At 53.9% G+C, this 27,938-nt stretch overlaps 2 protein-coding genes across 4 annotated transcripts; one reads left to right on the top strand and one right to left on the bottom strand.

Moving 5' to 3' along the window:
• The first annotated feature begins 1,200 nt into the window (after positions 1-1,200).
• LOC124511605 (5-hydroxyisourate hydrolase-like) lies at positions 1,201-4,020 on the top strand. Of its 2 annotated transcripts, none has more exons than XM_047079006.1 (4): positions 1,201-1,342; positions 1,777-1,916; positions 3,152-3,287; positions 3,752-4,020. In XM_047079006.1, exons 1-4 carry the CDS (start codon positions 1,283-1,285, stop codon positions 3,839-3,841), a joined length of 426 nt encoding a protein of 141 aa, XP_046934962.1. In that variant the 5' UTR covers positions 1,201-1,282; the 3' UTR covers positions 3,842-4,020. The 2 variants fall into 2 exon arrangements, with proteins under 2 accessions (XP_046934962.1, XP_046934963.1); XM_047079007.1 differs by having other exon boundaries at positions 1,262-1,342; positions 3,152-3,277; positions 3,752-3,834.
• GAS8 (growth arrest specific 8) lies at positions 2,761-27,648 on the bottom strand. 2 transcript variants are annotated; one of them, XM_047079004.1, is made up of 12 exons: positions 27,565-27,648; positions 23,195-23,567; positions 20,766-20,852; positions 17,356-17,553; positions 16,181-16,387; positions 14,261-14,315; positions 13,177-13,382; positions 12,471-12,638; positions 11,922-12,008; positions 8,795-9,004; positions 6,036-6,101; positions 2,761-4,416 (listed from the first exon to the last, which is right to left on the bottom strand). In XM_047079004.1, exons 2-12 carry the CDS (start codon positions 23,465-23,467, stop codon positions 4,267-4,269), a joined length of 1,707 nt encoding a protein of 568 aa, XP_046934960.1. In that variant the 5' UTR covers positions 23,468-23,567; positions 27,565-27,648; the 3' UTR covers positions 2,761-4,266. The 2 variants fall into 2 exon arrangements, with proteins under 2 accessions (XP_046934960.1, XP_046934961.1); XM_047079005.1 differs by lacking the exons at positions 14,261-14,315; positions 17,356-17,553; positions 20,766-20,852; positions 23,195-23,567; positions 27,565-27,648 and having other exon boundaries at positions 16,181-16,238.
• Positions 27,649-27,938: the final 290 nt, after the last annotated feature.

The following is a 27,938-nucleotide window of genomic DNA, read 5'->3' as shown; positions in this document are numbered from 1 at the left end:
ATCCAACCCACGAACAGTGAGATCATGACCCGGGAGGAAGTCGGACACCTAACTGAGCCACCCAGGCGCCCCTCAAATAGATATTCTTTTTTTTTTTTTTTTTTTTTAAATCTTTATTCTTGACAGAGAGAGCGTGAGCAGGGGAGGAGCAGAGAGAGAGGGAGACACAGAATCCGAAGCCGGCTCCAGGCTCTGAGGCGTCAGCACAGAGCCCGACTCGGGGCTCAAACTCACAAACCACGAGATCGTGACCTGAGCCAAAGTCCGAGGCTCCACCGACTGAGCCACCCAGGAGCCCCGCAAATAGAGATCTCTTAATTAACTCCAAAGTAGGTGTAACCAGCACACTCCCAGCCTTTGCTAGGAGGGTCTCCTTCCCTGACTTGGAGGGGTGTGATTCTTAACCTACACACAGTCCATGCTCACCATCCAGTAGTTGGAAAATGCCCTTTGACAGCAAGAAAAAGGTTCCCTACCTAGAGCAACACAACCAGTCAACCAACATGGTGGTGTAGACCTTTCCAGATTTTAAATATAGAGTGCCCTTACTTATGTTACATAAAATATTTTATGTGCAAGAACTTCAATATGGCGATGGACTGGTGCCCGTCCGCTCAGTTCTGTCACTTGCTCCTCTCTCCCAGGCCCTAAGCTGTCAGTGTGCAGAGCCTCCCTAGAGGTGGGGGGGCCAGAGGGGCGTAAGGGGAGAGAGGCAGGTAGACAGCTTCGCCTCATCTCAGCCTTGGGAGTTACTGCCGAGGGTTTTACAGAACCGGACAGGAAACTGAGGCACCGTCACGTGGTCTCTCAGGGCAGTCAGGGCAGTCAGGGCAGCCCGCGGCCCACGCTGATCTCCGCCGGACCTACTCGTCCCGCCCCCGCCCCGCCTGCAGCGCAACAGACCCAGAACGGACGCCCCTCCCCCCTCCGCCCCCGCGCCCCCCGCCCCGCCCCGCCCCAAACCCCACCTCCCGCCGGTGCCCTCAACTTCACTTCCGGCCCTGGGAGGAGCCTCCGCGGCCCCCGCAGGTCTGTGCGCCCCCGTCGCCACGCCAGAGCTCCGCAGCGAAGCCCCCTCGGACACCCCTGGTGGACACCGAGGTGTAGCCGCCCTCCCCGCCACCGCGCCGCGCCCCCCACCTGGGTTTGGCCCGACACGTGGCCCTCGGGTCCTGGGAGGGGCCAGGGTGAGGGCAGGGGCGGACTCGGGCAGGTTACCTGCGTCCCAGGACCACCGCTCAGGACCACCGTTCTAGGGGTGGTGGACGTGGGCGGCTCCGGCATGAGGTCGGGGGCCGCTCCGCGACTGCGGGCGCTCCAGCGACACCTGGGCTCCTCGGAGGTAGGGGGCGGGTCCGGACGCTGGGTTCCTGGCTCGTCGCGGCCTGGGGGCTAAGGTCCGAGGTGGCGCATGAGCCAGGGGCTCTGGGAGAACGAGGAGATGGGGTCTGGCCAGCCCCTGCCCGCACTGACTGGCTGGAGAAGGAAGCCCGTGTGTGGAGATGCCCTTCAGTGGCTGGGCGGGGGGGAGGGGGCCCTAGTAGGGTCTAGTGTGGGGGAATGGGGGTCAGACCAGCATGTTTTTCAGTGTGTTAGCCCCACAGCCTCACGTGGCTGACTCAGCGACTCCAGCCCAACCCCGCCCCCTCCAGGGTCCAGGGGCAGCTGGGGACTCTGTCCTCTGGGGCTGTTTACTCCGAGGCTGCGGTCTCTACGCCAGTGCGGACACAGGGCTGGGCCCCACACGCTCATCCCTGTCCCTCTCTCGTGGTTCAGGGCAGAGGCATGGAGCTGGTCAGCAGCCCGCTGACCACGCATGTGCTGGACACGGCCTCAGGGCTCCCAGCCCAGGGCCTCTGCCTCCGTCTGTCCAGGCTCGAGGACCATGGCCAGCAGTGGACGGAGCTGAGAAAAAGGTAGGCTTGAGGGTCACAGAGAGTCCAGATAGCCAGGAAGTGTGGGCTGGATGGCAGTGCTGACCACCGTGCTATGGTCCCCTCAGCCTTGGGGCCAAAGAACACACTGGTGCGGCCTCACAGCCCCAGTGCCTACTGGGCCGGGAGCCAGGGCTTGCCTCTCCCTGAGGGCAGGGTTGGCTGAGGCCTGAAGTGTCATCTGAACGCCTCACTGTCCCCGTGATTAACAGGTAACCTTGTGCCAGGCAGTGCACTGAACACTTTTCTTGTGTTCTTATTCTCACTACAGCCTGTGGCCAGGCTCCATAATTACCCCTTTTATAGTCGCGGAGACTAAGGCAGCGAGAGGCAAGCAAAAAAGGTGGGCGCTCGGCAGGCCCTGGCCCCTTGCCCCAGGCTCCGCTGGATTAGGCCCAGCCCAGGCCCTGCCTTGTAGCGCTGGGGCCGCCCTGTGAGTCTCCTGAAGGAGGCAGGTTCCCTCTGGTGGTGGGAGTGGACGGCTGGGCCCCAAGGGTTCAGGGCCTGAGGACAGAGAGCTCATCTCCCGCCCCTTCGCAGAGGCTGGGGTTCCAGGTTCTCGAAGGAGTATATGGAGTCCCCCGCAGGGTCCTAGAGACCCATTCCCAACTTCTCCCCCATAAACTATGTGGGTACATGCTGCTCCTTCCAGTCACAGCACAGAAACTTGAAAGCACAGGTGGCAGGAACGATGGGAGAACTTTCCAGACGTGACTGGGGGCTAATCAGTGAGCAAAGCGCCAGGCCCTCAGAACCCTCCATTCAGACACTCGGTACAGCTGGAAACAGGCCACCATGAGGATGGGGGTTTGGGGACAGTTACTGATCCAGAAAGCCACACAGAATATATTAAATGAAAAGGGCAAGCTATCAAACAGTATGAATAGAATAATCCATTTTAGAGTATTTTTCCAAGTTTATGAATAAGCATAGTTATGCATTGAGAAAATCTAGAAAAAATATATGCCAGTATAAAGGGATTGTTGCTCATGGAATAGATTTTTTTTTTCCTTTTCTGCTTCTCTGTACTGGAGTTCCCTAAAAAGACACTGCAGTGGTGTCCCCGAGCTGCTCCAGACCCCAGGCCCTAGAACGTGGCCTGCTGCAGGGCATTCCCGGTGACTCAGGTCGTGGAGGCGTCTGAGGCCATGGGCCGACCGACCCTGGAGAGCCAGGCAGGGGTGACTCCTCACTCCCTCCGACTCCACTCTCCCCAGCTACACCGACTCGGATGGCCGCTGCCCGGGGCTCCTGCCACCAGGCCCGATGAAGGCAGGCACCTACAAGCTGTCCTTTGACACTGAGGGCTACTGGAAGAAGAGGGGGCAGGAGAGCTTCTACCCGTATGTGGAGGTGAGGGCCGGGGGTGGGCCAGAGGGGTGGAGGCCTGTGATTCACCAAGATTCCTGCAGTGGGCAGGCTGGTCCCACCTCTCCCTGGGCGGTGGCAAGCAGTGAGTTCACCTGCTTTGAGCTCTCAGAAGAAAGGTGTCCAGGGATTTTACCACAACACACCCATCCCTGCCCTGTCCCTGGGTAAAGCTGTGGGGCAGGGCCAAAAGTGACTCAGCCCCTGTGGACAGAGGCACTCACCTGACCCTGTTCAGGGCGGATCCTTCGAGTTCCCCAAGCCGAGGGCTTTCTCCGGGGGAGGATTCAGCCCCATCCGCAGCCCTCACCATTTTCCAGTTCTCCACTGGCTTCATCTGGCCCTCGGGGCTCCAGCCCCACTTAACTTCTGCCCCTGGTCCACAGTCTGGGCTGCCTGTGTGCTGCACCGGACCCTCACTCTGTCCCGGTGCCCTCTCTGCTTCTCAGGTCGTTTTCACCATCACCAACGAGACCCACAGGTTCCATGTGCCCCTGCTGCTGAGCCCGTGGTCCTACACCACGTATCGAGGAAGCTAGTGGCTGCGCCATCGCCTCCTCTGGACAACTGCTGGCCTGTGAGCATCAGTCCCATCCCCACAGCTCACTGGGACTCCTCAACAGAGGGCACCAGTTCACACTCCCTGCGGGAGATTCTGGCCCCCCAATTTCCAGTAGCCGCTGAGTCTCAGGCATCAATAAAGTCGGTGCTGGCATCAGCAAGGCTGCTGCGGTTCCTGGGCTCGGCTGGTGCTGCCCTGGCCCGAGGTGGGAAGGAGGGCGGCAGGGAAGGAAGTGGTCAGGGTACCACGGGTCCTGGAGGTGCCTCTCCTCCACGTAGCCAGGCAAGAGGACACACAGCAAATGTAGAAAAACTTCATTTGCAGACGATACAAATAGAAAGACAAACCGCTCCTGTCCTTGGTGAAAGGGAGTGTCATCCAGGGAGCAGTCCCAGGCGGGCACTACGTTGGGGTGCCCACGAGCCCCGCGGGACCCTGGCCCAGCGTCTGCCCAATCACGGCCGTCTCCAGAGGCTTGAAGCCCACGTTGTCCAGAGGGATTCCGAAGGCCAGGAGCTTAGCCTCATAGGTGCGCAGCAGGTCACCGTGGGCCTGTGGGGTGAGAGCAGCATCGGGAGGGGCGGAGCCACACCGAGGGTGACTCCAGCCCAGGCCTTACTCAGCTCGGGAGGGTGCAGGAGGGTGGTGGAGGAAAACCATTTAAAGCTAACCTTTCCCAACGGCTCACGGTACACCACACCTGATCATAAGCACCTTCACGTACATAACTCAGCTAACCCACAATGGGAGACGCTGCCGTTATTCCTGTTTCACAGATGGGGAAACTGAAGCAGGAGGTACAGACTCAGAGCAGAACTAGAGTCTGAACGTGCTCCTGGCTCCTTGCCAGGCATTTCTCATTCAAATCGGTCATCCCTGACTCACGGGCATGACCTTCCACGTGTATGTGACCCTCCCTGCCTTGTGGGTGGAGAGTGCAGGCGGCCCTCCATCCCCGATCCCAGGAAGGCTAAGGTCTGGGCAACAGTGCTGGTGGGGCCAACACAGGCAAGGTTCCTGTTCCCTGCTCTGGAAAATGGATACTTTTTAAAGAGTTAATTGCATCGGATTGGTTACAAGGGATTGAAATGGCAGGAAATGCTTGGAGCCTGGTCTGACCTCATCCTCACCATTATCAAGAAAAAGGTGCTGATGCTTGGAGCTGAGATTTAAAGGGTGAGCTCAGGCTGGGCTCCAGACAGAAGTTGGGGGCTAGGTCCTGGCTCTCACCTTTTTCTGGGGGTCGGACCTCCTGACCATCAGATACATTCCCTTAGAACTGCACACACCAGTAGATGGTTCTAATTTTGTAGATCTAAGTATCAGGGGATGCCAGAGCGTATAAGGGAAGTGTCCAGATGGGCAGGGCTGAGGAAAGGCTCAGGGAGATCTGGTCACGGGCGCTGGAGCCCAGCGCCAGTGACAGGCATTGCCTCCCTCCTGGGGTTCCACAACCCAGGGTGCACAGTAGAACCAGGATGCAATGTCCACCGGCAGGTTTATGGGCTTATCTGAGTCACACTCACGGGGTGGCTGCTCGAGGTAAATGTATCTGTAGGCAGCGCTATGTCTGCATTGCCCACAGGCAAAGCCAAGGCAGAGCTGGGGGCTCACCCACAGAGGAGTGAATACTGGGTAGAGGGCCCAGGCCTCTGGGGCTCATGAGGCAGACAACAGAAGGGTCAAGGCACTCCCTGCCACTCCCCAACAGCGGGAGGCCTCCACACTGCCGGTGGCTTTGGTGTGGGTACGGGGTGCAGCTTTCATCAGACTTACAAAGGAGGGAGAGAAGCTTAGACTCGTAACTGTCCCCTACATAGAAGAAGCAAAGGAGGCCCATCCAGTCACCCCAGAGGCCAGGTCAGCAAGAGTAAAGGGTCAAACAGGGAGACAGGGACAGAGCGCCCTCATTTAGCAGACATCCACTGGGCAGGCCCCTGTGAGGGACACCAGGACCATGGCCACAGCTGAGACAGGGCTGTCTCAAGCCTGGCAGCTACAGGTCTCCCGGGTGGCCAGGATGCCAGCACAACCGCGCTCCCGTGGCAGCATCAGAGACCCAGTCCACACACACAGTGACCCTTAGAAGGCCCAGACAGCCTCAGGCTGTGTATGCCTCAAGGTGTAAATCGGGTGGGGCCCTGAGAGAGGGTCAAGGAGGCTCCTCATACCTTGCAGACCCGGGCCAACTCATACTGCAAGTCCTTGATAGTGTTGTTCTTTGATTCTAGAACATTCTAAGGAGAGAAAGGTGGATGTGAGTTAGAGCTTGTCTTTGAGCTGAGGTAGACAGGGGTTGGCAGGGGTCTGGGAGCTCCAGCAGGGGACCTCAGACATCCAGGGAATGGCAGCCTGACCCCATCACGGTGTGCATCCACACAGGGCGCAGCCAGCCTACACAGAAAGGTCTTCAGAGGAGAAAGGGAAAATACCATCTGCCTCTCCAGATGGCGACTGTCCAGATGGTGGGAAGTGAGGACAAGAGATTAGAGAAGCCGGGCCAACCACGGCCCAGGGAAGGCCCCTGGAACCCCTACCTGCTGCCTGGAGGGTTCCTGCCTGGCCAGAGAAGTGTCCAGAAAAGGCAAGAGCTGCCACCTGGCCCACAGTGACCCTGGCCCACAGGCCCAGCTGCAGCAACCACTGAGGACCGGACTGATTTCATCATGAGTGCCGGCAACACAGCCTCATCCAGCTCCAAGACCAGCTGCCCCTCCCAAAAGTAGAGGCAGGAAAGCCGTCCTGACCTTTCTAACAGGGCCCTCGCTCCCCGCCGGCCGGCGTTCACGGGGATTCACACACAAACAAGGACAAGGACACAGATGGGCCCCCAGACCCAAGTCCATGGTGCTGCCAGCCCAGACTAGGCCCCTCCCATGTGGCTGCACCACCACAGGCCCTGAGAGCCTGTCCTGAGTGACTCAGGCCCTCCTGGCCCTGCCACCCCCTGAGCCAGGACTCACTGCTGCCCGAAAGCAGCACCTGGTCTCATCCAGAAATGGGCACTACATAACGTTGGACTCCTCAGCACTTCTCCACCAGCAATAAGTCCTTCACCCCTACTCAGTGCCAGCTCACCTCCCACCTTCCCAGAGGGTTCTCTCTGATCCAGTCTGCCCCACCCAGGACCTTCCATGTTTCCTTACCAGCCCCAAGCCCAGGGGCACAGCCAACAACGTGAGAATCACCCCCATCCCTCTGGCTCTGCTCCCTTCGCCTCAGCCCTGCACTCCCCCCAACACCCAAGCAGCAGCAAGGGGCTCACAAGGATACAACCAAGTGGGAGCTGCAAGCTTAAGGTCAAGGCCAGGTGGGCAGTAGGCCAGTGCAGGATGCTTTACATAAACATGAAGTGGCCTGACACAGAGTTAATCCTCAGGGCCTGGGTGTCATGTGAGCAAAGGGGGGTTTATGTTCAGCTGAACTACACAGGGACAAATCACCTAAAAAATGCTACCTGTGTAGGGACACCTGGGTGACTCAGTCAGTTAAGCGTCTGACTCTTGGTTTGGGCTCAGGTCATGGTCTCACGGTTCGTGGGTTCGAGCCCAGCATCAGGCTCCGGCACTGTCAGTGCAGAGCCGGCTTGGGATTCTCTGTCTCTCCCTCTCTCTCTGCCCCTCCTCTGCTCGCTCTCGCTCTCTCTCGCTCTCTCTCTCTCAAAATAAATAAATAAAACATTTTTTTTTAAATGCTATGTGTGCCATTTCTCAGGATGAAACATGCTTGCGCAAACCGAAGCAGTCAGCAGCCCCTAACTCCGAAGATCGGTTTCTCCATGAAGGAAAAGCAGACACACACAGGCACCGTCTATCCTGGAAGGATCCACCTCTGGGACAAGCTGGCCTCTCCTCACTGGGCCTCTCCATAAAGACATGCAGACCAGCTGCGTTCTCTGGGGCCATGCACACCCGCGTCTGTCTCCCAGGCACCCAAGGGCACTGCACCTGGGGCTGTCTCAGGCCTGGCAGCTACAGTAGGTCACCCAGGTGGCCAGGACCCCTGCACAGCCGCACTCCCGCGGCAGCCCAGAGACCCCTTGTCCAGCCTCACCCGTTCTTTCTGTGACGTGCCCCAACTAGGCCCAGGGAACAGAGACACAAGGCCCGGCTCCAGGCAAGACGGCCTGCCAGGTGCTGTCAGGCTTTTGCTCGCTGAGCCAAAGCTGGCAGCTATTGCCAGGGCTCCTCAGCTGGCCCCACCAGCCCATGGGCACCCGGGCCCCATCTGTCTTGTTTACTGCTGTCCCCAGTGCCCAAGATGGTTCCAGCATAGAGGAGCACCACGAGGAACTGTGAACTCGTGGCCTTTGCTCAGACATAACTCCCTCTGGGAACCCTGCCACAGCACCCGCCACCACAAAGGGGCACCCACGGCCCTGCATTTCCCCGTCCTAACTGCCCACGGCCTACATCCGGACATCAAAGCAACCCAGGCAGACTGTGGCAGTAGTCTCAGCTGAGAGCTCATGGGCCCGACTGTCCCCCAGGCCCGTCTCTAGGTTTGCTGCCAAATTCCCGAGGAGCGCCGGCCCACAGCAGCTTGAGAAACCCAGGGCCTGATAGGCTGAACTAAACCCATCTCGAGAACTGGACGGGCAGTGGGCTCAGGGCCAGAAGGGCTGAGAGGTTAAGGAGGGGACTCCGGAAGAGTCCTTTCCTCAGACCTGAGCAAAGCCAGTAACAGAGAACCTGGGGAGTCTGATGGCACACACGGGCCTGTGAGCAGACATCTGCAGCCCCATCTATGCTCAGGCCACAGGAAACCCATGACCCTCCCAACACCACCTGAGGGTCCCCACCGGAATGACGGAGGCTGGACACAAACACACGAAACAAGCGACCCCCAACCCAAGCTCAGGACACCTACTGGGGGGCAAGGACGTGAGGCTCCAGCCCAGCACCCCCCCAGGAGCCCGCCTGGGGCCTACCTCCAGCTTGCGGGACACAAGGGTCAGGGCAGCAGGGTCCAGGTTGGAGGCCGCCAGCACCTCATTAATCTGCACCTCTTTCTTCTCCACAGCAGCGCTCAGCGCCTGCAGCTTCCGCTCCAGAACCAGGTTCTTGAAGCCCACCTTCTGCTGCACCTCCAGGATGGCCGCGGTGAACTTCCTGTACAGCTCATCTCGCTCCTGCTGTACCTGCAAGGGACAGGCTGCAGTGGACAAAGAGGCCACCTCCCCCGGAAGCATCTCACTGGTCAGAAGCCCCCTCCCGCCTCTTCCCTGGGCCAGAACATACCACTTCTGCCGAGTGAACTCCATTCACCAGGGCCCACCCACGGATGGGGGGGCTGGGTGTCATTTACACTGCCGCCACACCCACTCTCTGTGACGGGATTAAAGGGCTGCAGCCATCCACACTGTGGAAAGCAGGAGGAAACACTAACTGGACCCTCGTCTACTAAGCTGTTTCAGGAGGTAGGAAGGCACCCTCGTTAGAGCTGGAGAAGCCCCACAGAGAGGCTGGGGCCCTGGGTTTGTTCAGGAGGCTCAGGAAAGTCATGTCCCTGATCACCCCTACGTCACATCCAAGGCATCAAACTCCAGCAAGCAATGCTTGGGAGTGGGGCCCGTGGGGATCCATCCACTCCCTCTGCCAGCCCTGGATCCTAGAACATGCCCCACGAGGCACATCTGGAGACCAGCCTGTCAATAAATAGAAGTGTTCTTTTTCATCTTCCGATTCTTTTTCCTTTAACTGAGCACCTTAAAGAAAAATCAAGACTGTGTGTAAGTATAAAACGTGAACGCCCCTTAACCCAACTTCCCAGAGGCCTCCATGTGAATCCATGATGTAACTCCTTCCAGAATGTTCTCTACGTGTTTAAAAACATGTCTTGGGGCGCCTGGGTGGCTCAGTCGGTTAAGCGTCCGACTTCAGCTCAGGTCACGATCTCGCGGTCCGTGAGTTCGAGCCCCGCGTCGGGCTCTGGGCCGATGGCTCAGAGCCCGGAGCCTGCTTCCGATTCTGTGTCTCCCTCTCTCTCTGCCCCTCCCCTGTTCATGCTCTGTCTCTCTCTGTCTCAAAAATAAATAAACATTCAAAAAAATTAAAAAAAAAAAACAACATGTCTTACAGCTAAGAAGAGAAGAGGGTTATGCTCAAACCTGTAGCACCTTCTCCTTCTCCTTACTGTACAGTTTTCCCTCGATTCACTTCAATCAGTCCATCCCTTTGGTCTTCAAAATCTGCTGACACATCGACACGCTTGGTTTTCTCAGGAAACACTGACTTTGGCACATACCACGAACGACACTCAAACAGAAGAGAAGGGGGCAAAGTGCACAGGCTCCAACACAAGCCTCTGCAGTCAGCCTCCATTTCCTCCTCCCCAAATGCACACCCCCTTAGCCAGCAATGGCGGGGGCGGGGGGGACGGGGGGGCGCAGGGCACATCTCACTGGTGACTCAAGGGTCCTTCTCCTGGCCGGCCAGCAGCCTGCAGGACCCTCAGAGGCATCTCTGAAGAAGGTGACTCTAGATCTGATGGGATGATGGGATGTACCTGAGGAATCTGGACCATTCCATAATCACTGTCTGTGAGCATGAATCTCAATCAGGCGAGAAAAGGAACAAAACCTGAATTAACCAAAGTTTACAAAGACGGAACTGCTCTGCCTGGCATGTGTGCCACTCACGGGGTACCTCAGAAAAGCACATTCAACGAGACATCTTCCACCCGATCACATCAGCAAGTTTTGAATTAGTGACATCTGGTTCAGGCAGGAAGTGGCCCCTTGGGTGCTTTGGGCAGAGTCATAACTCAGAACAACGCTCTGTGCAGCCTCTACCCAAATTCGGAACACAAACCTTTTGGCCCAACAAGCCACTGCTAGGGACTGACTTTAAAAGAGATGCTTCGGGGCGCCTGGGTGGCGCAGTCGGTTAAGCGTCCGACTTCAGCCAGGTCACGATCTCGCGGTCCGTGGGTTCGAGCCCCGCGTCGGGCTCTGGGCTGATGGCTCGGAGCCTGGAGCCTGTTTCCGATTCTGTGTCTCCCTCTCTCTCTGACCCTCCCCCGTTCATGCTCTGTCTCTCTCTGTCCCAAAAATAAATAAACGTTGAAAAAAAAAAAAAAATTTAAAAGAGATGCTCACCCCTGCACAAAGGTAAACTTAAAAGGAGGACAGTGGCAGTGGTTTGTAACCGCAAAGGACGAAAACAAAGACACCTCTCCAGGGGAAGTGGCTGCATAACAAATGGAGCCTTCTGGGGCGCCTGGGTGGCTCACTGGGTTAAGCGGCCGACTTCAGCTCAGGTCATGATCTCACAGTTTGGGAGTTCGAGCCCCGCATCAGGCTCTGTGCTGACAGCTTGGAGCCCGGAGCCTGCTTCGGATTCTGTGTCTCCTTCTCTCTCTGCCCCTCCCCAACTTGTGCTCTGTCTCTCTATGTCTCTCAAAAAATAAATAAATGTAAAAAAAAAAGTTTTTTTTTAAATGGAGCGTTCTGGCACAGAGCCGAACATGACCGTTCTGTGTGTACAATCTGGAGACAGCACAATCAAGGTGAGGTTAAAAAAAAAAAAAAAGCACAGCGTTCTTCAGGCATGAAGCCACCCGTACATAAGGGTGCACAGGAAGAAGTCTGCACAAAACTCAAGGAGCTGCTACCACTCGTGAGAACCAGCACTGCACAGCAGGAGGGCCCTCTCATTTTCACTCACAGACGGCAGGGCTCCAGGACTTCTTTACAATGTGTGCCCGACAGTTTACTACTTAAACACATGTACATACATGGAAAAGACCCTCGATGCAAGGGCCACATACCCTTCACGTGCTTCAGAGGTGAGCCGGGGGGAAAGAGAATTGGGGGTGATGGTCTCCCAGCAGGGCACCTGCTCTGTGAGACCCTGGGCCTTCTCTAGAATGTACCACAGGGTTTTGCCTCATAAGGCTGCAGAGCGTGAGAAGTGGACAACAGGACTCCCAGCTTTCGAACCTAGAAACCCAGCCGCGGTTTTAAGGCTTCCTGAAATCAATGGCCGAGCCAGGGTTACAGGAAGGGTCTCTCCCTGACTGGAGGTCCCTGGGATGCCGGCCTGGCATCTGCTCACCTTGAGAAATCGCTGCTCCAGCACCTCGTGTTCCCACTGCAGGTCCTTTAGCTCTTTCTCGGCAACCTTCAAACGTGCTTTTGTGCGCTGGAGAGAAAATGAAAGGTGGAGGACAAAGTGTTCAGGACCAGGCGTCCACGTAATGCAGGCTCCCGGGGGATGGCAAGGCCAAAAATAATTGTGGAAGAGAGCTGCCTCAGGGGCACCTGGTGTCTCTGGATCAGGGCTGTCAATTCGAGCCCCATCCTCAGTGTAGAGATTGATAGAATGAATGAAGGAACGAACGAATGAACGAAGGACTGGCTCAAGGACACAAGCAGCTGAGCGCCCCCCGCAGCAGGCTGGTGGAAACACCTATTGCCCAGAATGTGCACCAGCTTAACATCCTGTCCATGGAGGACACCAGTCAGAGAAGCTGAGATTCAGCCCCCCAGTCCTGCCCTAAAGGCCGACCCTGCTCTGGGACCCAGGAGACACCTTGCTGATGTCTCTCCTCTCCTAGCCCAGGAGGAAGTGCAAGGAGGGAGGCACAGTCAGGCAGAAACTCACAACCAGGGTCTGTCTGTCCCTCTCATAGTTCCCGAGCTTCTTCTGCATCTCAGTCACGTCATCCCGAGCCTTCTGGAGAGGGTCTGTCAGGCGCTTGTTCTGCGCGGACACCTCCATCATCTCCCTCTCGAGGTGACCTTCCTTCTTGCGCATGTCCTCCAACTGCTCCTGTTGGCACAAGTACGGCAGGGGTGCGGCAGGGGTTCGGCAGGCAGAGCCGAGGTCTTCAGAGGGCAGAGCCAGGAGCCCTCCTGCCCACCAAGGACGGTCCTGAAGACCTGTTCTGTGTATAAACACGGAGTAATTTTGCAGTCTTCACTTATTCTGAATCTTCTAGGAAGGCTGCTTCCACACAAATTGAGATTACACTTTTCCAGGACCCGAGGGGCATTCCCCACCGTGGGAACTCTGTCCCTGCCAGCACTTGCGTGGTGATGACACCACCTGTGCAGCCACGCTGGGGCTCCCACTACAGTTCCACATGAAGCTTCCACCTGTCGAATGTGTCCTTTTCACGAGCCCCACCTACGCTACAGTCAGGGCAACATCCTGGCTGCCGCCAGCCACAGGTGTGGAGAGGCTCCATTATGAATTCAAACAAGGACAGAGGGGCACCATCAAACATCTTTAGAAGGAGAGTAATGGGCCCGACGGGGTGGAGACCTAGTGTCTGGGGCCCCCGGCCCAGCCGGCCCTAGCGCAGCACCTTGAGGGAGTTGATGAGAGCCAGGTTATTGAGGGTGATGTCGTTGTAGTAGTTCTTGATGTCCGTAAAGGCTTCTTCATGCCGCTGCATCAGCATGTTGATCTGGCCGTTCTTTCTCTCCTCCACCTCGTGGATCTCAGTCTTTCTCCTCAGGTCAAGTTCATCCCTAAGCATCTTCATTTTTTTATCATACTTGGCCTCAATTTCTGAAAGGCAGAAGCACATATAGGGCAGCTTAGCAGAGGAACAGGTGGCCCAGTGTCTATCAGAATAGATGGAACCTATGGGCACCTGGGCAGCTCAGTAGGTTGAGCGTCCGACTCTCGATTTCGGCTCGGGTCATGATCTCTTGTTTCATGGGTTCGAGCCCCATGTCCGGCTCTGCTCTGATAGCATGGAGCCTGCTTGAGATCCTCTCTCTCCCTCTGTCTCTCTCTGCCCCACCTCTGCTCATGCTCTCTCAAAAACTAAACATTAAAAAAAAAAAAAAAAGAATAGATGGGACTTCTAAACACGGCCCAGGAACATCCACCGGGATGAAGGCTGTGCACACAAGAGCGGGCAAAGCACAGGACGGGTTTGAGTGGACCTCTCTCTGCTGAGGCTCACAGATGACATATTCAGCACACACACACCACTGTCTGCCTTCCTTTGCCTGTAGCAGGCATTGATAATCAATCCCAGGGTTAGGGTTCCCAAAACCAAGTGTCAGCTGATCCCACGGCTCGGTGGTCATCCAGGCCGACTCTAGAGCTTTATTAGTGAACCCGACAGACTTCTCAAACGGGAGCCTCCTCGGGCCAGAAGCCATGAAAAGACTATTCTAAGAATACTGCCCACAAGACAATAACTGCCACGTGCCTCAAACTGCTGATTTGTGCCAGGAGTAGGGACGTAGGTGGTAATCACAGCCTCCCCAACTTGCGTGGAAGTAAGTTGTTTCGGGATTCTGGGCAATCCGTCAGCCTTGGAAACTACATTTTCTCTCTGCGTGTCTAGGCCATTTTAACCTGGTTTCTGCGCCCTGGGTGAGCAGGCCCCAGAGGTAAATTTCCTTCTGACAGGACGCACGTAAGGAACTGACCTCGCACTTGCCTCTCGAAGTCATTCCGCATCTTGGTGACCTCCTCGCTGTGCTTCTGCAAAGGCAGAGAAGCAGGCCGTTACTAGGTGACAGACACACACAGAAGCCTCTCCCTGGGGCTGGCCCTGCTCCTCGGTGGTATGGAAAATCCAACTCCGGAAACTCTGCGCTGTTTCTGGAGGGTGCTGGGTTCCCCTCATCTCCGAGCTCTTGGACCATGCTCAGAATAACGTGGTTTTGGTAACTTCCGTGTTTCATAATTCACTTTCCTTGGTTAATGACCAAATGTTAACAGACGTGCTAAACACTGACCGTGCTCGGCCCCTCACTCAGCTTGCCCACAGGTCGGAGAGCACGGGCCATGTCTACACGGAGCTGCAGGTTCTCTCCAGATGCCTGACGGCCTGCTTCAACTGTGACTTAGAGCAGCATTCACAATTATTTTCACAGTTATATAGAGAGGTTTTGAATAGAAAATTTAATTATTTTTTATAGGATAGTACTTTTGCACAAAGGGGAATTCTGACCACATAACTACTCCATATCCAGGCCTCAGGTAAGCACACAGCCTCACATCACCAAATTCACCGGAAATCTGTCTGTCAGCAAAGACCAGACTATTCTTATAGGTCCAAGACTTCACCGTCAGCCTCCACTGCAAAGTCTTTTCTTAGTTGAGGCTGCGGTGCCTCCAGCATGAGGCAAACGTATTGACAAAGTCTTCCGAACCCACGGCCAAGAAGAACCTTAGAAAACCAAAGTCAGACACATCTTCCCTCTGCCCAAAACCTCCAAAGTTCCCCCAACTAAACCCAGGTCAACAGCTGGGTCCTGACTGTGGCTTTTGACGCCGACAAGCTCTGACCTACCTGCCCAGCCACCTTGCCCCTTGCTCCTCTGGGCCTCCACAACAGCCCATCCCCTGTGCCTTCTCCAGACCTGGTCTCCCTAAGCCTGGCTCAGCCCCACCGCCTTCCAGCCTTTGCCCAAATGTCACCTTCTCAATGAGACACTCCCAGAATTCCTTGGAGAAGAATACAACCCTACCCTCAACCCACTGCATCCTCTTCCCCGCACTGCTCTCCCCACAGCGTTTATGCCTGTGGACGTGCTCCACGTATCCAACACTTCGTTCTGTCTTTTGTCTCCTTCCTGGACTGTCAACCACACGTGGGCAGTCATTCTCTCAGTCCTGTTCCCTATATGTCCCCAGAGATCAGAACAGGGCTTGGCACCTTATGGGCACCAGGCAAATGAATCTCAACCTCCACCTGGAACCCCCAAGCCTCACTCAGAAAGGACCAAAAAGTTAGCCAGGTGCTTATGAACCCAGCTTGCATGACAAACTGCCATGGCCACGGAGAGGCTGGCATACCAGACATGTTAATGGTTGCATAGGTTTCTTTTTTTTTTTTTTAATGTTTGTTTATTTTTGAAAGAGAGACAGAGCACGAGCAGGGGAGGGGAAGAGAGAGAGGGAGACACAGAATCTGAAGCAGGCTCCAGGCTCTGAGCTGTCAGCACAGAGCCCGGCACAGGGCTCGAACTCACAAACTCGAGATCATGACCTGAGCCGAAGTCGGACGCTCAACCGACTGAGCCACCCGGGCGCCCCGGTTCTGTATGTTTCTAAATGCACCTGACAGACTCCCTGGGAAAGCAGCCAGGTGTCAGGTGTCAGCAGCACATGAAGAGGACCCTAGGCTGGATTTTCCCCTTGGGAAGTCCATTTGTTGCTCAGATCTGAAATAAAATTCTGTACTTGGCCCCCAAATGGGATTTGTCTTTTTCTTAAATAGTTCAACTAATTCCCAAAATGCAGGAAGCTTCTAAGCAAAATATGAATTCCCAGGTAAGTTGACTAATCGGGAGTTCACGGTCCCCAGCAGCCAGTCAGGCACTGGCGGCCCTCACACCTACCAGCCGCAGGTTCTTCACCACCACCTCGTTGGCCAGCTCCTGCTCCTTGAGCTCCACCTTCAGCGCCCGCATGTCCTTGCGCAGCGCACCCTCCTGTGCGCAGTGCTCCCTCTGGGCCAGCTTCATGACCACGGCACCCTCAGCCTTCATCTCTGTCAGGTTGTTCTGATGCTCGTACAGCAGGTGCTTCACCTTCTGCTTGTACACCTGCAGGCAGCGAGAGCACCGCTTGCTTCCCTGCACACTCTCACCCACACCGCGGCACACGCACACTCGCCTGCTCACCTGCCCGTGCATGCTCACCTGCAGGCACATATCCTGTTTTTTCTTTTAATGTTTTATTTATTTTTGAGAGAGAGAGAGAGAGAGAGAGCGCACAAGTTGGGGAGAAGCAGACAGGGGGACAGAGGATCTGAAATGGGCTCCAAGCTGACAGCAGAGATCCCGATGTGGGGCTTGAACTCACGAACCAGGAGATCATGACCTGAGCCAAAGTCAGACGCCTAACCGACTGAGCCACCCAGGTGCCCCGTGCACATACCCTTTTATAAAAAATACTTTCATGAGTATTTCATGAGTGGCTCAGTCAGTTAAGTGTCCAACTCTTTTTTTTTTTTTTTTTAATGTTTATTTATTTCTGAGACAGAGAGAGACAGGGCATGAGTCGGGGAGGGGCAGAGAGAGAGGGAGACACAGAATCGGAAGCAGGTTCCAGGCTACGAGCTGTCAGCACAGAGCCCGATGCGGGGCTCGAACTCACAAACCTTGAGATCATGACTTGAGCTGAAGTTGGTCGCTCACCCGACCGAGCCACCCAGGCGCTCCTAAGTGTCCCACTCTTGATTTCAGTTCATGTCACGATCTCCCATGTCAGGCTCTGCGATGAGCATGAAGCCTGCTTGGGATTCTCTCTCTCCCCCTCTCTCTGCCCTTCCCCCACTCGTTCTCTCTCTCTCTCTGCCCTTCCCCCACTCATTCTCTCTCTCTCTCTCTCTCTCTCTCTCTCTCTCTGAAAATAAATAAACTTAAAAAAACAACAAACCTTCATTTCCCAGTGTAAAGGATACAAAGGGCTGTGACCCCAAAGCAAGCAACAAAATGCCCCCCTGCTCGAGCCCCGTTCTTCTGTGCCATACGGTATGCCCAGCAGGGACGGGCAGGCCAGCTGCATTTACCTTGATCTCAACCTGGTGCCTCTCCTCAGCCTCCTCCATTTCCCGGTCCTTGTTCCGCAGCTCGGCCTTCTTCTCCTCCAGCTGCCTCCGCGTGATCTCCCAGAAGGTATGGATCTTGTCCCGCTCCAACTGGAAGTAGTTGCGCTCCTCACGCTCACGGTCCAGCTCCTCGCGGACACGGCTGACATGCTCCTCCACCTGCCGGGCAGAGCGCAGCCGTGAGGCCCAGCAGGGCCCTCCCCCACCCCGCCCACTGCGAAGAAGAGAGAAAGGCCGTTCTCACCTAAAAACAAGTAAAAACTAAAAGTGAGATGTTAAAATATGATGCTAGAAAGGTCCCGAGGACAGGACATAATTCAGAAAATAGCAGAAGTACCTTCAATGTAACCAATAATCAAAATATGACTGTATCTTTTCATCCATTCCCAGGAATTTATACTAGAGGAATTCCTCAGAAGAACACAAGAGTTGGGGCGCCTGGGTGGCTCAGTCAGTTGGGCGTCTGACTTCGGCTCCGGTCATGGTCTCACGGTTTGTGAGTTCCAGCCCCGCGTCGGGCTCTGTGCTGACAGCCCGGAGCCTGGAGCCTGCCCCCGATTCTGTGTCTCCCTCTCCCTCTGCCCCTCTCCTGCTCGTGCTCTCTTTCTCTCAAAAGTAAATAAACATTAAAAATTAAAAAAAAAAAAAAAAAAAAAAAGAACCAAAAAATACAAGAGTTATCTGCTCAAAGACATTAGCCACACCATTATTACAACAGCAAGAAAAGTTTAAAGGAAGTAATCTGAGATGATTTTAAATAGGGAAATGGCTGAGAAATCAGAGTAAATCTACTAAAAGGTTATATGGCCCAAAGACACATAAATATGAAAATGATGGAGCAGCATGTACACACGTTAACAAAACGAGGCTAAATTAAAAAACATTCACCTTCTGGTGGTGCCTGGGTGGCTCAGTTAAACATCCGACTTGACTTCAGCTCAGGTCACGATCTCACAGTTCGAGAGTTAAAGCCCCGTATCTGCACTGTCAGCACAGAGCCTGCTTGGGATTCTCTCTCTCCCCCTCTCTCTCTGCCCCTCCCTTGCTCTCTCTCAAAATAAGTACATAAAACTTTAAATAAATAAACAAACAAACAAACAAACGCTCACCTTTAAAGGTATGTTAAGCAAAAAAAATATACAAACCCAGAAGAACCCCTAACAGTCAAAAAGGTTTTGTCTGAAGCCCACTGCAAATCTCCAAATAGGTTAATTTTTTTTTTTTTTTTTTTTTTTACGTGGGGCTGGCTCTTGGCTTTCTTGGGAATTTCATCTCCAACAAGAATTAGTCATCTTCGGAGCACAACTTCAGGCTACTCACTGTCAAGTTTTTCTCTCCTGATAACCCCACTCCCCACAGGGAAACCACACTTCTCACTTCAAGAGAAGGCCAAGGTGCGCTTGAGTGGCTCAGTCGGTTGAGCGTCCGACTCTTGATGGCGGCTCAGGCCCTGACCCCAGGGTCATGCACACGGTCTGCACTGAAAGTAGAGCCCACTTGGAATTCTCTCCCACTCTCTCCTTCCGCCCCTCTCCCCCACAAATAAATAAACATTTTTTAAAAAGAGAGAGAGGGGCGCCTGGGTGGCTCGGTTGCTTAAGCGTCTGAGTTCAGCTCAGGTCATGAGCTCATGGTTCATGGGTTCGAACCCTACATCGCGTTCTCTGCTCTCAGCAAATCCTTTGTCAGATCCTTTGTCCCCGTCTCCCTCTGCCCCTACACTGCTCATACTTTCTCTCTCTCAAGAAGAAATAAAACATTAGAAGATAAAAGTAAAAATAAATAAATAAAATGAATTAAAAACTTTAAGAAGAGAGAAGGCCAAGATAACAAGCCCCCAAGGAGGGGCAGCCAGAGCTCTGTGGTGAGGAACCTGGGTGGGGCTTGCCTCCCCATGGGGGTCTGATGAGGGGTTCAGCAGATGACAGTGTCCTCATGGCACAGACCTTTCGTATCTAGACTCAAACAGATAGCCTAAACCAGGCTCCTACCTAGTTCGATTGACTCACAGTCTTAGATTTCCCTCAATATTTAGGTTTCTTATAAATATCCAGATTTCTAGCTTCTCTTTGAAAAGCAGAAAACAGACCACACTGGAGCCCAGTGCCCCCAAGGTAACCATCCAGTGAACTGACTGCAGCTGTCCCCAGTCCCTCACCCCTGCCCGGACCCTAGACAGTTCTGAGGTGTCAGTGCCCACACGTGCAACCTAACCACTGCTGTGTCACAGTTCTGTATCCACGGGGACAAGAAGTAAACAGGGAGACGAGAAACAGCTCAACTGATGGCAATGTGATGTGCCGTCCATTCCACACACAGCAGCCCCACCCTCTCTCCAAAACACAAACCGGAACCCATCACCATCTCCTTAAATGGCTTGAGGCTCCCCCGCATGTAAAATAAAGCAACCTTCACTAGTGTACAAGGGCCTCTGTCCAGCTCATCAACTTCAGCTCATGTCACTGTCCCTGTCTCCTTTGTATTTATGTCTTAAAACTATCAAGGGAGTTATTAACACCAACCCACAAGCTGACATGGGACCCTCAAGAGGCCTATAGCAGACACTCACTCACGGGTCAGTCACCAACACAAAGGCTGCAGGGGCCACCACACCTGCTCTCATGGTTCACCACGTGCTGCAGTTTTTCACTGGAATTATAATTAGATAATTACGTTCTCTGGTCCTTAATGTCGTCAAAATGGGTAAGTGGCTTAAAATAATTCCTACTGTTTAATGCAAATAAAATAAACAATATTATATATGCATATAACAGCTCAGTAAGCATCAGGTGCATAAAAGGATAAGACTGAAAGGATATACAGAAAACTAAAAATAGTTTTTATTTTGGAAAATCATTTCCTTCCAAATTGCTACCACCCTATTTAAAAACGTCGTCAGTGTACTGATGCCTTTTTTAAACTGTACTGTGCTTGAGAGTTTTGGAGCCGACGAAAAGTATGGAAATGGGAAGAGGTGTCATCTTGGTTTGGACACGAGTGCAGGAGCACACTGAGGGGAGGTGGGCGAGGAGGCAGTGGGCAACAGTCTGTAAGAAGTTCAGAAAGGGGCGCCTGGGTGGCGCAGTCGGTTAAGCGTCCGACTTCAGCCAGGTCACGATCTCGCGGTCCGTGAGTTCGAGCCCCGCGTCGGGCTCTGGGCTGATGGCTCGGAGCCTGGAGCCTGCTTCCGATTCTGTGTCTCCCTCTCTCTCTGCCCCTCCCCCGTTCATGCTCTGTCTCTCTCTGTCTCAAAAATAAATAAACGTTAAAAAAAAAATTAAAAAAAAAAAAAAGAAGAAGTTCAGAAAGACAAACAGCCAGAGACAACTTCGAACGACACTCGCCAGTCCCATCCCGACCTAATTGCTCACCTGCTCCTTGCTCATGTCCTCCGGAGCAAGCCCGTCAACAATCGGGGTAGCTTTGGTTTTCCCTTTCTTCCCTTTCTTCTTGGGCGCCTTTGATTAAAGAAGAGATGATCGGGTAAGACAGGGAGGCCTGGCTCTGATTAATTCCCGGGCTCACCGGAAGAGGAATACCTGTCGTGGTACCTCTGTCCTACTGCTCACTGTCTCATGCCCCACCTGGAGCACATCACTCCGCCCTAAGGTTTCCCCACCCTTCACCACCCACACATTTCTCTGTTGACACCTCTGGAGAAACAAGGAAAAAAAATCTTCCTTTTTAGAAGAGAACATTTTCTCCCTCAGAAAGGAAGGGACGGGGAACTCATTCCAAATCCATTCCTTGGTACGTGGCAGAGACCTCCTTGGTGTAGATGCAAAATGTGCTTGGCCAGGACAAACCCCGATACCACACTGCCAAATGTTACTATGTTGGCTATAATGCTTGGTCACCACCATAGAGAAACCTGCAAGAAACTGTTCAATAAGTCTAAGGAGAAATGTCTCCATAGCAATGATCACAGGTGGTAACAGAAGGCTTCTTTTCTTCCAAATATAAAACTCCTTCAGAGAATCAGAGGCGCCTGGGTAGCTCAGTCAGTTAAGCGTCTCTTGATTTCAGCTCAGGTCATGATCTCAGTTTGTGGGATCAAGCCCCACGTCAGGCTCTAAATTCTCTCTCTCCCTCTCTCTCTCTCTCTGCCCCTCTTCTGCTCCCGCTGTCTCTCCCTCAAAATAAATAAACTTAAAAAAAAAATCTTTGGGGTATGTGGGTAGCTCAGTCGGTGAAGCACCCCAGTTCAGCTCAGTCATGATCTCGCGGTTCGTGGGTTCGAGCGCCGCGTCGGGCTCTGTGCTGACAGCTCAGAGCCTGGAGCCTGCTTCGGATTCTGTGTCTCCCTCTCTCTCTGCCCCGTCCCCGCTCGCGCTCTGTCTCTCTTTCTCTCTCAAAAACAAACATTTAAACAAATAAACAAACAAGTAAATAAACATTATTTATTATTAATTAATTTTAAACATTAAAATAAATACATAAATAAAATCCTTGAAAGAAGCCTTGTCAGGAGCTGAAGCAGACAGCACTCGCCACGGGTGTGCTATAAATGGTTCACCACACGGACCTGCTCTTAGCGTCACTTGCTTTTAACAACTTTGACAAGATGAGAGAAACCTCCCACCTCCACTCACCTCTCAAGGGCCACTCAAGCAGGTACTGAATTTCCAAATCCCTGTCTTTATGCCTAGACTTCTCCCAACTCTGTGACCCATGCTTTTGCATGTGCATGAATCTACATGTTTCTGTAACATATCTGTGTGTCTAAACGTCCCTATTAATGTTTTCATGTGTGTACATGCATGTCTACACGCCTCTGTAACATGTTTACGATTACAAAAAAGTTTTACGTGGATATCTCGGAAAACACAGAAAAGCAAAAAGTGAATAGGAAAATCACCCATATTCCCACAAGCTAGTGATACACATAAGTATTTTAGCGATCTTTTCCAGCTGATTTTAAAAGACCCATCCACTAAAATCTTTCCTCCTTCGAGAAGTCCACCCCATCAGAAGGTCCCAAAGGTTCACCACTACTTGGCAATTCACAGCCAACTGCAGGGACTTGGAGAGGCATTCTCCCCGCCAGCTGATGGCCCGCGGGCTACATCCCAGAAAATGCGCTACTGAACGCGTCTATACCATGGGTGCCAGGGCAGCTGAGGGCCCCAATACAGGAGAGAGGCAGGAGGAAGAACTGGAGAGGCGGTGAGCTCCCCGTCTTGCTCGGACAGGCCTGCCTCCCACGGGGTTCTCCAAGGAAACAGCGGTTCCTGTATCCTGGGGCTCTGTCCAGTACTCCTTGCTGTAGCGGGAACTCCAGCCACTGCGGTATGCCTCACTCTCCATCCCAGAGACTGGCCGTCCTAGGGTGTCCCCTGACCCCGACTGTGCTCCATGGGACCCTATAATGTCAGACCCTAGGGCCCAAGGATCGGAGGACTGAGACTTCCATAACAAATGGGAAATCTTTTTGTCCCAGGTTCTGTTTTCTGGACGGCTTGCACATCAAACCCTGGATCTCGGCGCGGGGGTTGGGGGAGGGGGGCGGTGAGCACAGGAGCCTGGAGATCCCAGATCTATCAGCTCAACGTGCGTGCGGGATGAGGGATGCGGCATGCGTAGCGCCCCACGCTCTCCTCATGGGAACGCCAGGAGAGCACCAAGGCCTCAATTCCAGGAACCCAGAGCTCCAAGCCTGCCCACTCTTGGGGTCTCAGTGCGCACAGGTCCCGGGACCCCAGGCCTCCCCATCCAGGGGTCTCTCTGCGCGCAGGACTGTCTAACCGAGGAGCCCCTGGCCCCCTCAGGGACCCTAGCCGGGTACCCCGCGCCTCCTCACCATGGCTCTCGCGGTGGATTCCCGCCGCGACCTGCAGACAGAGGCGCCCGCCCGACGGAGGCCGCAGCGTCTCCCGGCAACCGATGGGCGGTCCCGCGCGAAACCTCGAAGATCCTCGCGAGACTCGGCCGGCCGGTACAGTCCCTCGCCGCCGCGGAGGCGAGCTCCTAGCAACTCGCGCTGGGCGGAACCCGGGGTTGCCCGAGTCGAGTAGGTCCTGCGGCGGCCTGGTGTCAACCTCACTCTGGATCTTCCCGAAGCTCCTAAGCGCATTTCGTTGGGGGATTATGGTGTTTTTTGCGTGTCTCCCCGACTAGAACTTAAGCTCCCCGGAGGGGGAGGAACTGTTTCGTCCACTTCTTACCTACAGCGCCTAGAACAACAGTACATACCAGGTGTTCAGTAAGAGTGCCTTCAACGAAGGAGGGAGACCGCAAGGAAAGACAGATCAGCCGCCCAAGGCTCCCAGACGCTATGCAAATCGGATTCAAATTTGGGCCGAGGTTACGCCCCTGGGCCACACCCCCTCCCACCTTTGAAAATTCCTCCCACCAGCTGCCGCGGTGAGGGTGGAAGGTAGCTGGGTTTCCGCAAACCATCAGAACAAAACAAAAATAGGAAAGAAAAGTATTTTCCAGCTAGCTCCAAAGTTTTGAAGTCGGCAAGTGTCTCCTCAAAAATAAACTGCTCTGCCAGAGGAGGCCTCCTCTGTGGCCCCCGGTCCTCATGGTGAGGAAAAACTAGAAACCTCTGCCAGGGGTTTCCAGACAGGCACTGCAGAAAAAGCCTTAGGAGGTTCCTTTCCCAACCCCTTGCTCTGAAAACTGCAAATCATTATATGATTTTGCAGGTGAATTTCCAACCCCCGCCACCACCCTGTTGCCCACGTGTATCACTCCCTGTCAATCAGAAGACTAAGAATGTGTCATAAGCAAGTGCCCATCTTTACACACCATTTGTCCTCTTTGTTTGTACACCCTCTCCTTTAACATCTTCCTAACTAGTGATTTTGCAGCAGGTCATATGTTCCCATCTGTTTGGGGATGGAGAAGATTCCAGAATTTTTTCGCCCTGGAGAGTTGCACTGGGGACAAAGTGTGAGTAATGAAGAAGGGATCTGCCAATCCCACCCAAGGAAGAAGATGCCTCCTTAGCTGGGCTTGCTTAGGCCCCAGGCACACACACACAGGCAGTGATCTGAGAGCCACAGTGAGGACCCTGAAGGGCTTGCTGGTTTACCCACAGAAGCCATGACTGCTCTCGGACTGGAGCAGCCAATTGGAAGGACCCACCTTGCACAGAGCCATGATTTATTTATAGCAGGCCCTGAGGCCTTTGTGAGGTCTGGTCACGTCCCTGTGCCTACACCACTGGCCTGATAGGGGCCTCCTCCCCCAATGCCAGGGCCTCCCAGAGGGAATTTGGCGGGCCAGACAGTGCAGCTGGGTAACACGGAGGGGTAATTATTGTTATTTAACACTTACTTTGGCAGACCCAATATGCTAGGTGCCTCATGCTGATTGGCTTTTTTGCTTTAGAAGTCTGGGAGTTCTGAATTAAATAAATGCATTAACAAGAATTCCTTTCAGCAAAAAGGGCAAGAAAAAGAAGGTGAGCTCAGGATAACGAGACAGGGAATTCATTTGTCAAAAGCAGCAGCATCGCTTAGTTTATCAGTATGGATTGCAGAGATGAATAGTTCCACAGAGAGCCCTGGCTGACAACTCCCTGGGCTCCTGACAGGCCCACAGTGACCTGTGCTTTTCATATTGGATTTGAGTTCAGATTCTTAGAAAAGAGCCTTTTCTTCACATGTGTGGCTCAAGATACTTTTATTCAGCATCAAGCTGTGCAGCTCCGAAACCCAGATAAATGGCATCTGAGTTTCCGGCAAAATCACAGAGCCAATGTTAACATAGACAAACCCCCTGACCATAATGTCTAATGTCTGCCTCTTCCTCATGCCTGCTGACTTGGTCAGTTAGGTAAACTGCTTCAGACCACTACATCATCATCGCTTCTCGGCCTTTTGGCTAAGATCAAGTGCAGACCACTACGTCAACTCAACAGATGCCTGGATGTTAAGGTAATAGAATACTTCAGCGACACCTGGGGGGCTCGGTCAGTTAAGTGTCTGACTCTTGATTTCAGCTCAGGTCATGATCTCATGGTTCGTGGGATCGAGCCCCGTGCCGAGCTCCGTACTGACAACAGGAGCCTGCTTGGAATTCTCTCTCTCCCTCTTTCTCTGCCCCTCCCCTGCTTGTTCTCTCTCTGTCTCCCTCCCTCCCTCTCCCTCCCTGTCCCTCCCTCTCTCTCTCTTTCAAATTACATAAATAAGCTTTAAAAAAAAAGATAACAGAGGACTTGAGAAGACCGGACTCTCATTTAGAGATAAATAGTGAAGTATTTACAAATGAAATTATATAATGTGTAGGATTTGCTTCAAAAAAATCCAGCAATGAAGGGAGGTAACTGATAGTAGAGAGGAAACATGATCAGCCATGAGTTAGTAACTGCTGAGTCTGGGTGTTGGGCACAAGCAGGTTAATTGTGCTATTCTCTCTCCTTTTGTTTAAAAATGTTCTTAATGAAAAGCTCAAAATAAATAAACACTGGCTCTGGAATCAGATCACCTGCTGGTCACCAGCTGGAATGCCTTAGACAAGACCCCCTCTGTACCCACCTACCCATCTCTCAAATAGGGAAAATTATTAAACAATTGCCATTACAGTTACTGTGGCTGCAAAACAGGTTATCCCCAAAAGTAATGGCTTGATACAGTAACAATATCGGTTTTGCTCATGAGTCTACAGCTCGGCCAAGACTCAGTGGGGGACAGCTCACCTCAGCTCCACAGAACACCCCCAGAGGGCTGGCTCAAAGGCGGGTCTCATGTCTGCCCCATGGCCTGAGGACTTAAGTCCGGTCTACTGGCTATTGCTGGCCAGAACACACACATTGGCGTCTTGAGTGGCCTGGAATTCCTCACATAAGGTGGCCAGGTTCCAGGGGGTCTTCTGAGGGACAGGTGAATCTCCCTTATGACCCAACTTTAGAAGTCACATGGCATCATTTCTGCCACACTCTATTGGCCAGAGCAGTCACAAGGCTTGCCCAGGTTCAAGCAGGAAAAGTATAGGTGAGGGAGTGTCTTGAGGGGAGTGGAAAGGTTCTGGAAATGGAATCAGAAATACCAATCTGGGGGTGCCTGAGTGGCTCAGTCGGTTGAGCGTCCGACTTCAGCTCAGGTCATGATCTCACTCGCGGTCTGTGAGTTCGAGCCCCACGTCGGGCTCTGTGCTGACATCTCGGAGCCTGGAGCCTGCTTCGAATTCTGTGTCTCCCTCTCTCTCAGCCCCTCTCCCTCTCATGCTCTCTCTCTCTCTCTCTCTCTCTCTCTCTCAAAAATAACTAAAAACATCAAAAAAAAATTTTTTTTAAATACCAATGTGACCATTTTGAGAAAATACCATCTGCCACCCCAGCTCACTCTGAACAGCCAGTACCTATCCCCTGTCCCAACTTCCCAGGGCACTCACTGGCTTGCTTATGGCCCCACCACCCATCCTAGAACTCAGTTTTGTCCCTGGAAAGCCAAATCTCTGCCTTTTGGGGTCACATGGAGGCCAGTGGCTCACAGCAAGGGCTGGTTCTACAGGGTCACGAAATCATTTTAGAAGGTTGCAAACTGCAGTTTTTGTTCTCACTTGTTTTGCAAACTAAAGAACAATGGGAACCATTAGCCAGCCTCGGGGACTGACAGTCTCAAAGGCTGTGGGCTCCCTGTGACTGGAGTTGGGCTGGGCAGCGAGGGCCTTCCTCGAGTGGCTGAAACTGTATGGACCACCTGCCTTCGAGAGGGTGCCTGTCCTGCAAACACCAAGTTCATACCCACCTCCCTCCTCTGCGGGCCTTTCTCACTCCCAGCTGGGTACAAACTCTTTCTCCCTGATGCTCTTCTGTGGTTGGTTTTGTTTTTATACAAGTGCAGTCTTTGGGCTTGAATTCGGACCCTCTGGCTTCCAGTGCCTGGCTGTGCAGCCTTGGTCAGCTTACCTACCCTCTCTGTGCTCAACGTCTGCGCCTGGAAAAACAGGACACCGTCTTCTTTGGATCTCTGGGAGAATTAATGAGATAGTGCGCACAAAGAACTTGACACAGGGACGCATTCCAGGGGCGTGTGTGTGCGGTTCTCGACGCGCCCGGATCCTGCCTGCCTTCCCGGGGCGCCCTGGCTGCCCGCTCCCACCTCCCTACCTCCCATCCCCCACCCGCGCCCCACTCCGGCCTCGCCGTTACACTCCCGCCCAACCCCACCCACATGGGTTCTCCATAGTATTAGCCACAATCTGCAAATCTTTGCTTACAGGCCAGGGGTGTGGGCGCCGCCTTTGCCTCTCCTCGTGCCTCCCCTCCATGGCCAGCGAAGCACCGACGAGTAGCTGGCACCCCATAAATATCTGGGGGTGAACAAATCGACGGAAGTCGGCGCGGCTGCGGGAGGAGCGTGCGCGCTGGGGGCGCAGAGGGCGCTAGAGCCGCACCCGCGATGGGACGCCGCCGCCGGATGCGCAAGGGTCCGCAGCGGGAGACACGGTCCGCAGGGCCCGGGACCGGCAGGGGGCGCGCGCGGGGCCGGGCGGGGCCGCACCTGTGCTGCGGGGCTCGGGGGGAGGATGCTAGGGGGAACCCGGGCCCCGGAGCAGCTGCGCGCCCCGCCCCGCGGGCTCCTCCCCGCCGC

This window comes from Lynx rufus, unplaced genomic scaffold (genome assembly GCF_022079265.1).
Source record: "Lynx rufus isolate CCGP_SWC_20201006 ecotype Redwood Valley unplaced genomic scaffold, mLynRuf1.p SCAF_16, whole genome shotgun sequence".
NCBI lineage: Eukaryota > Metazoa > Chordata > Mammalia > Carnivora > Felidae > Lynx > Lynx rufus.
Note: the sequence above shows the minus strand (reverse complement) of the source record. Positions and strands in the feature narration are given on the sequence as shown.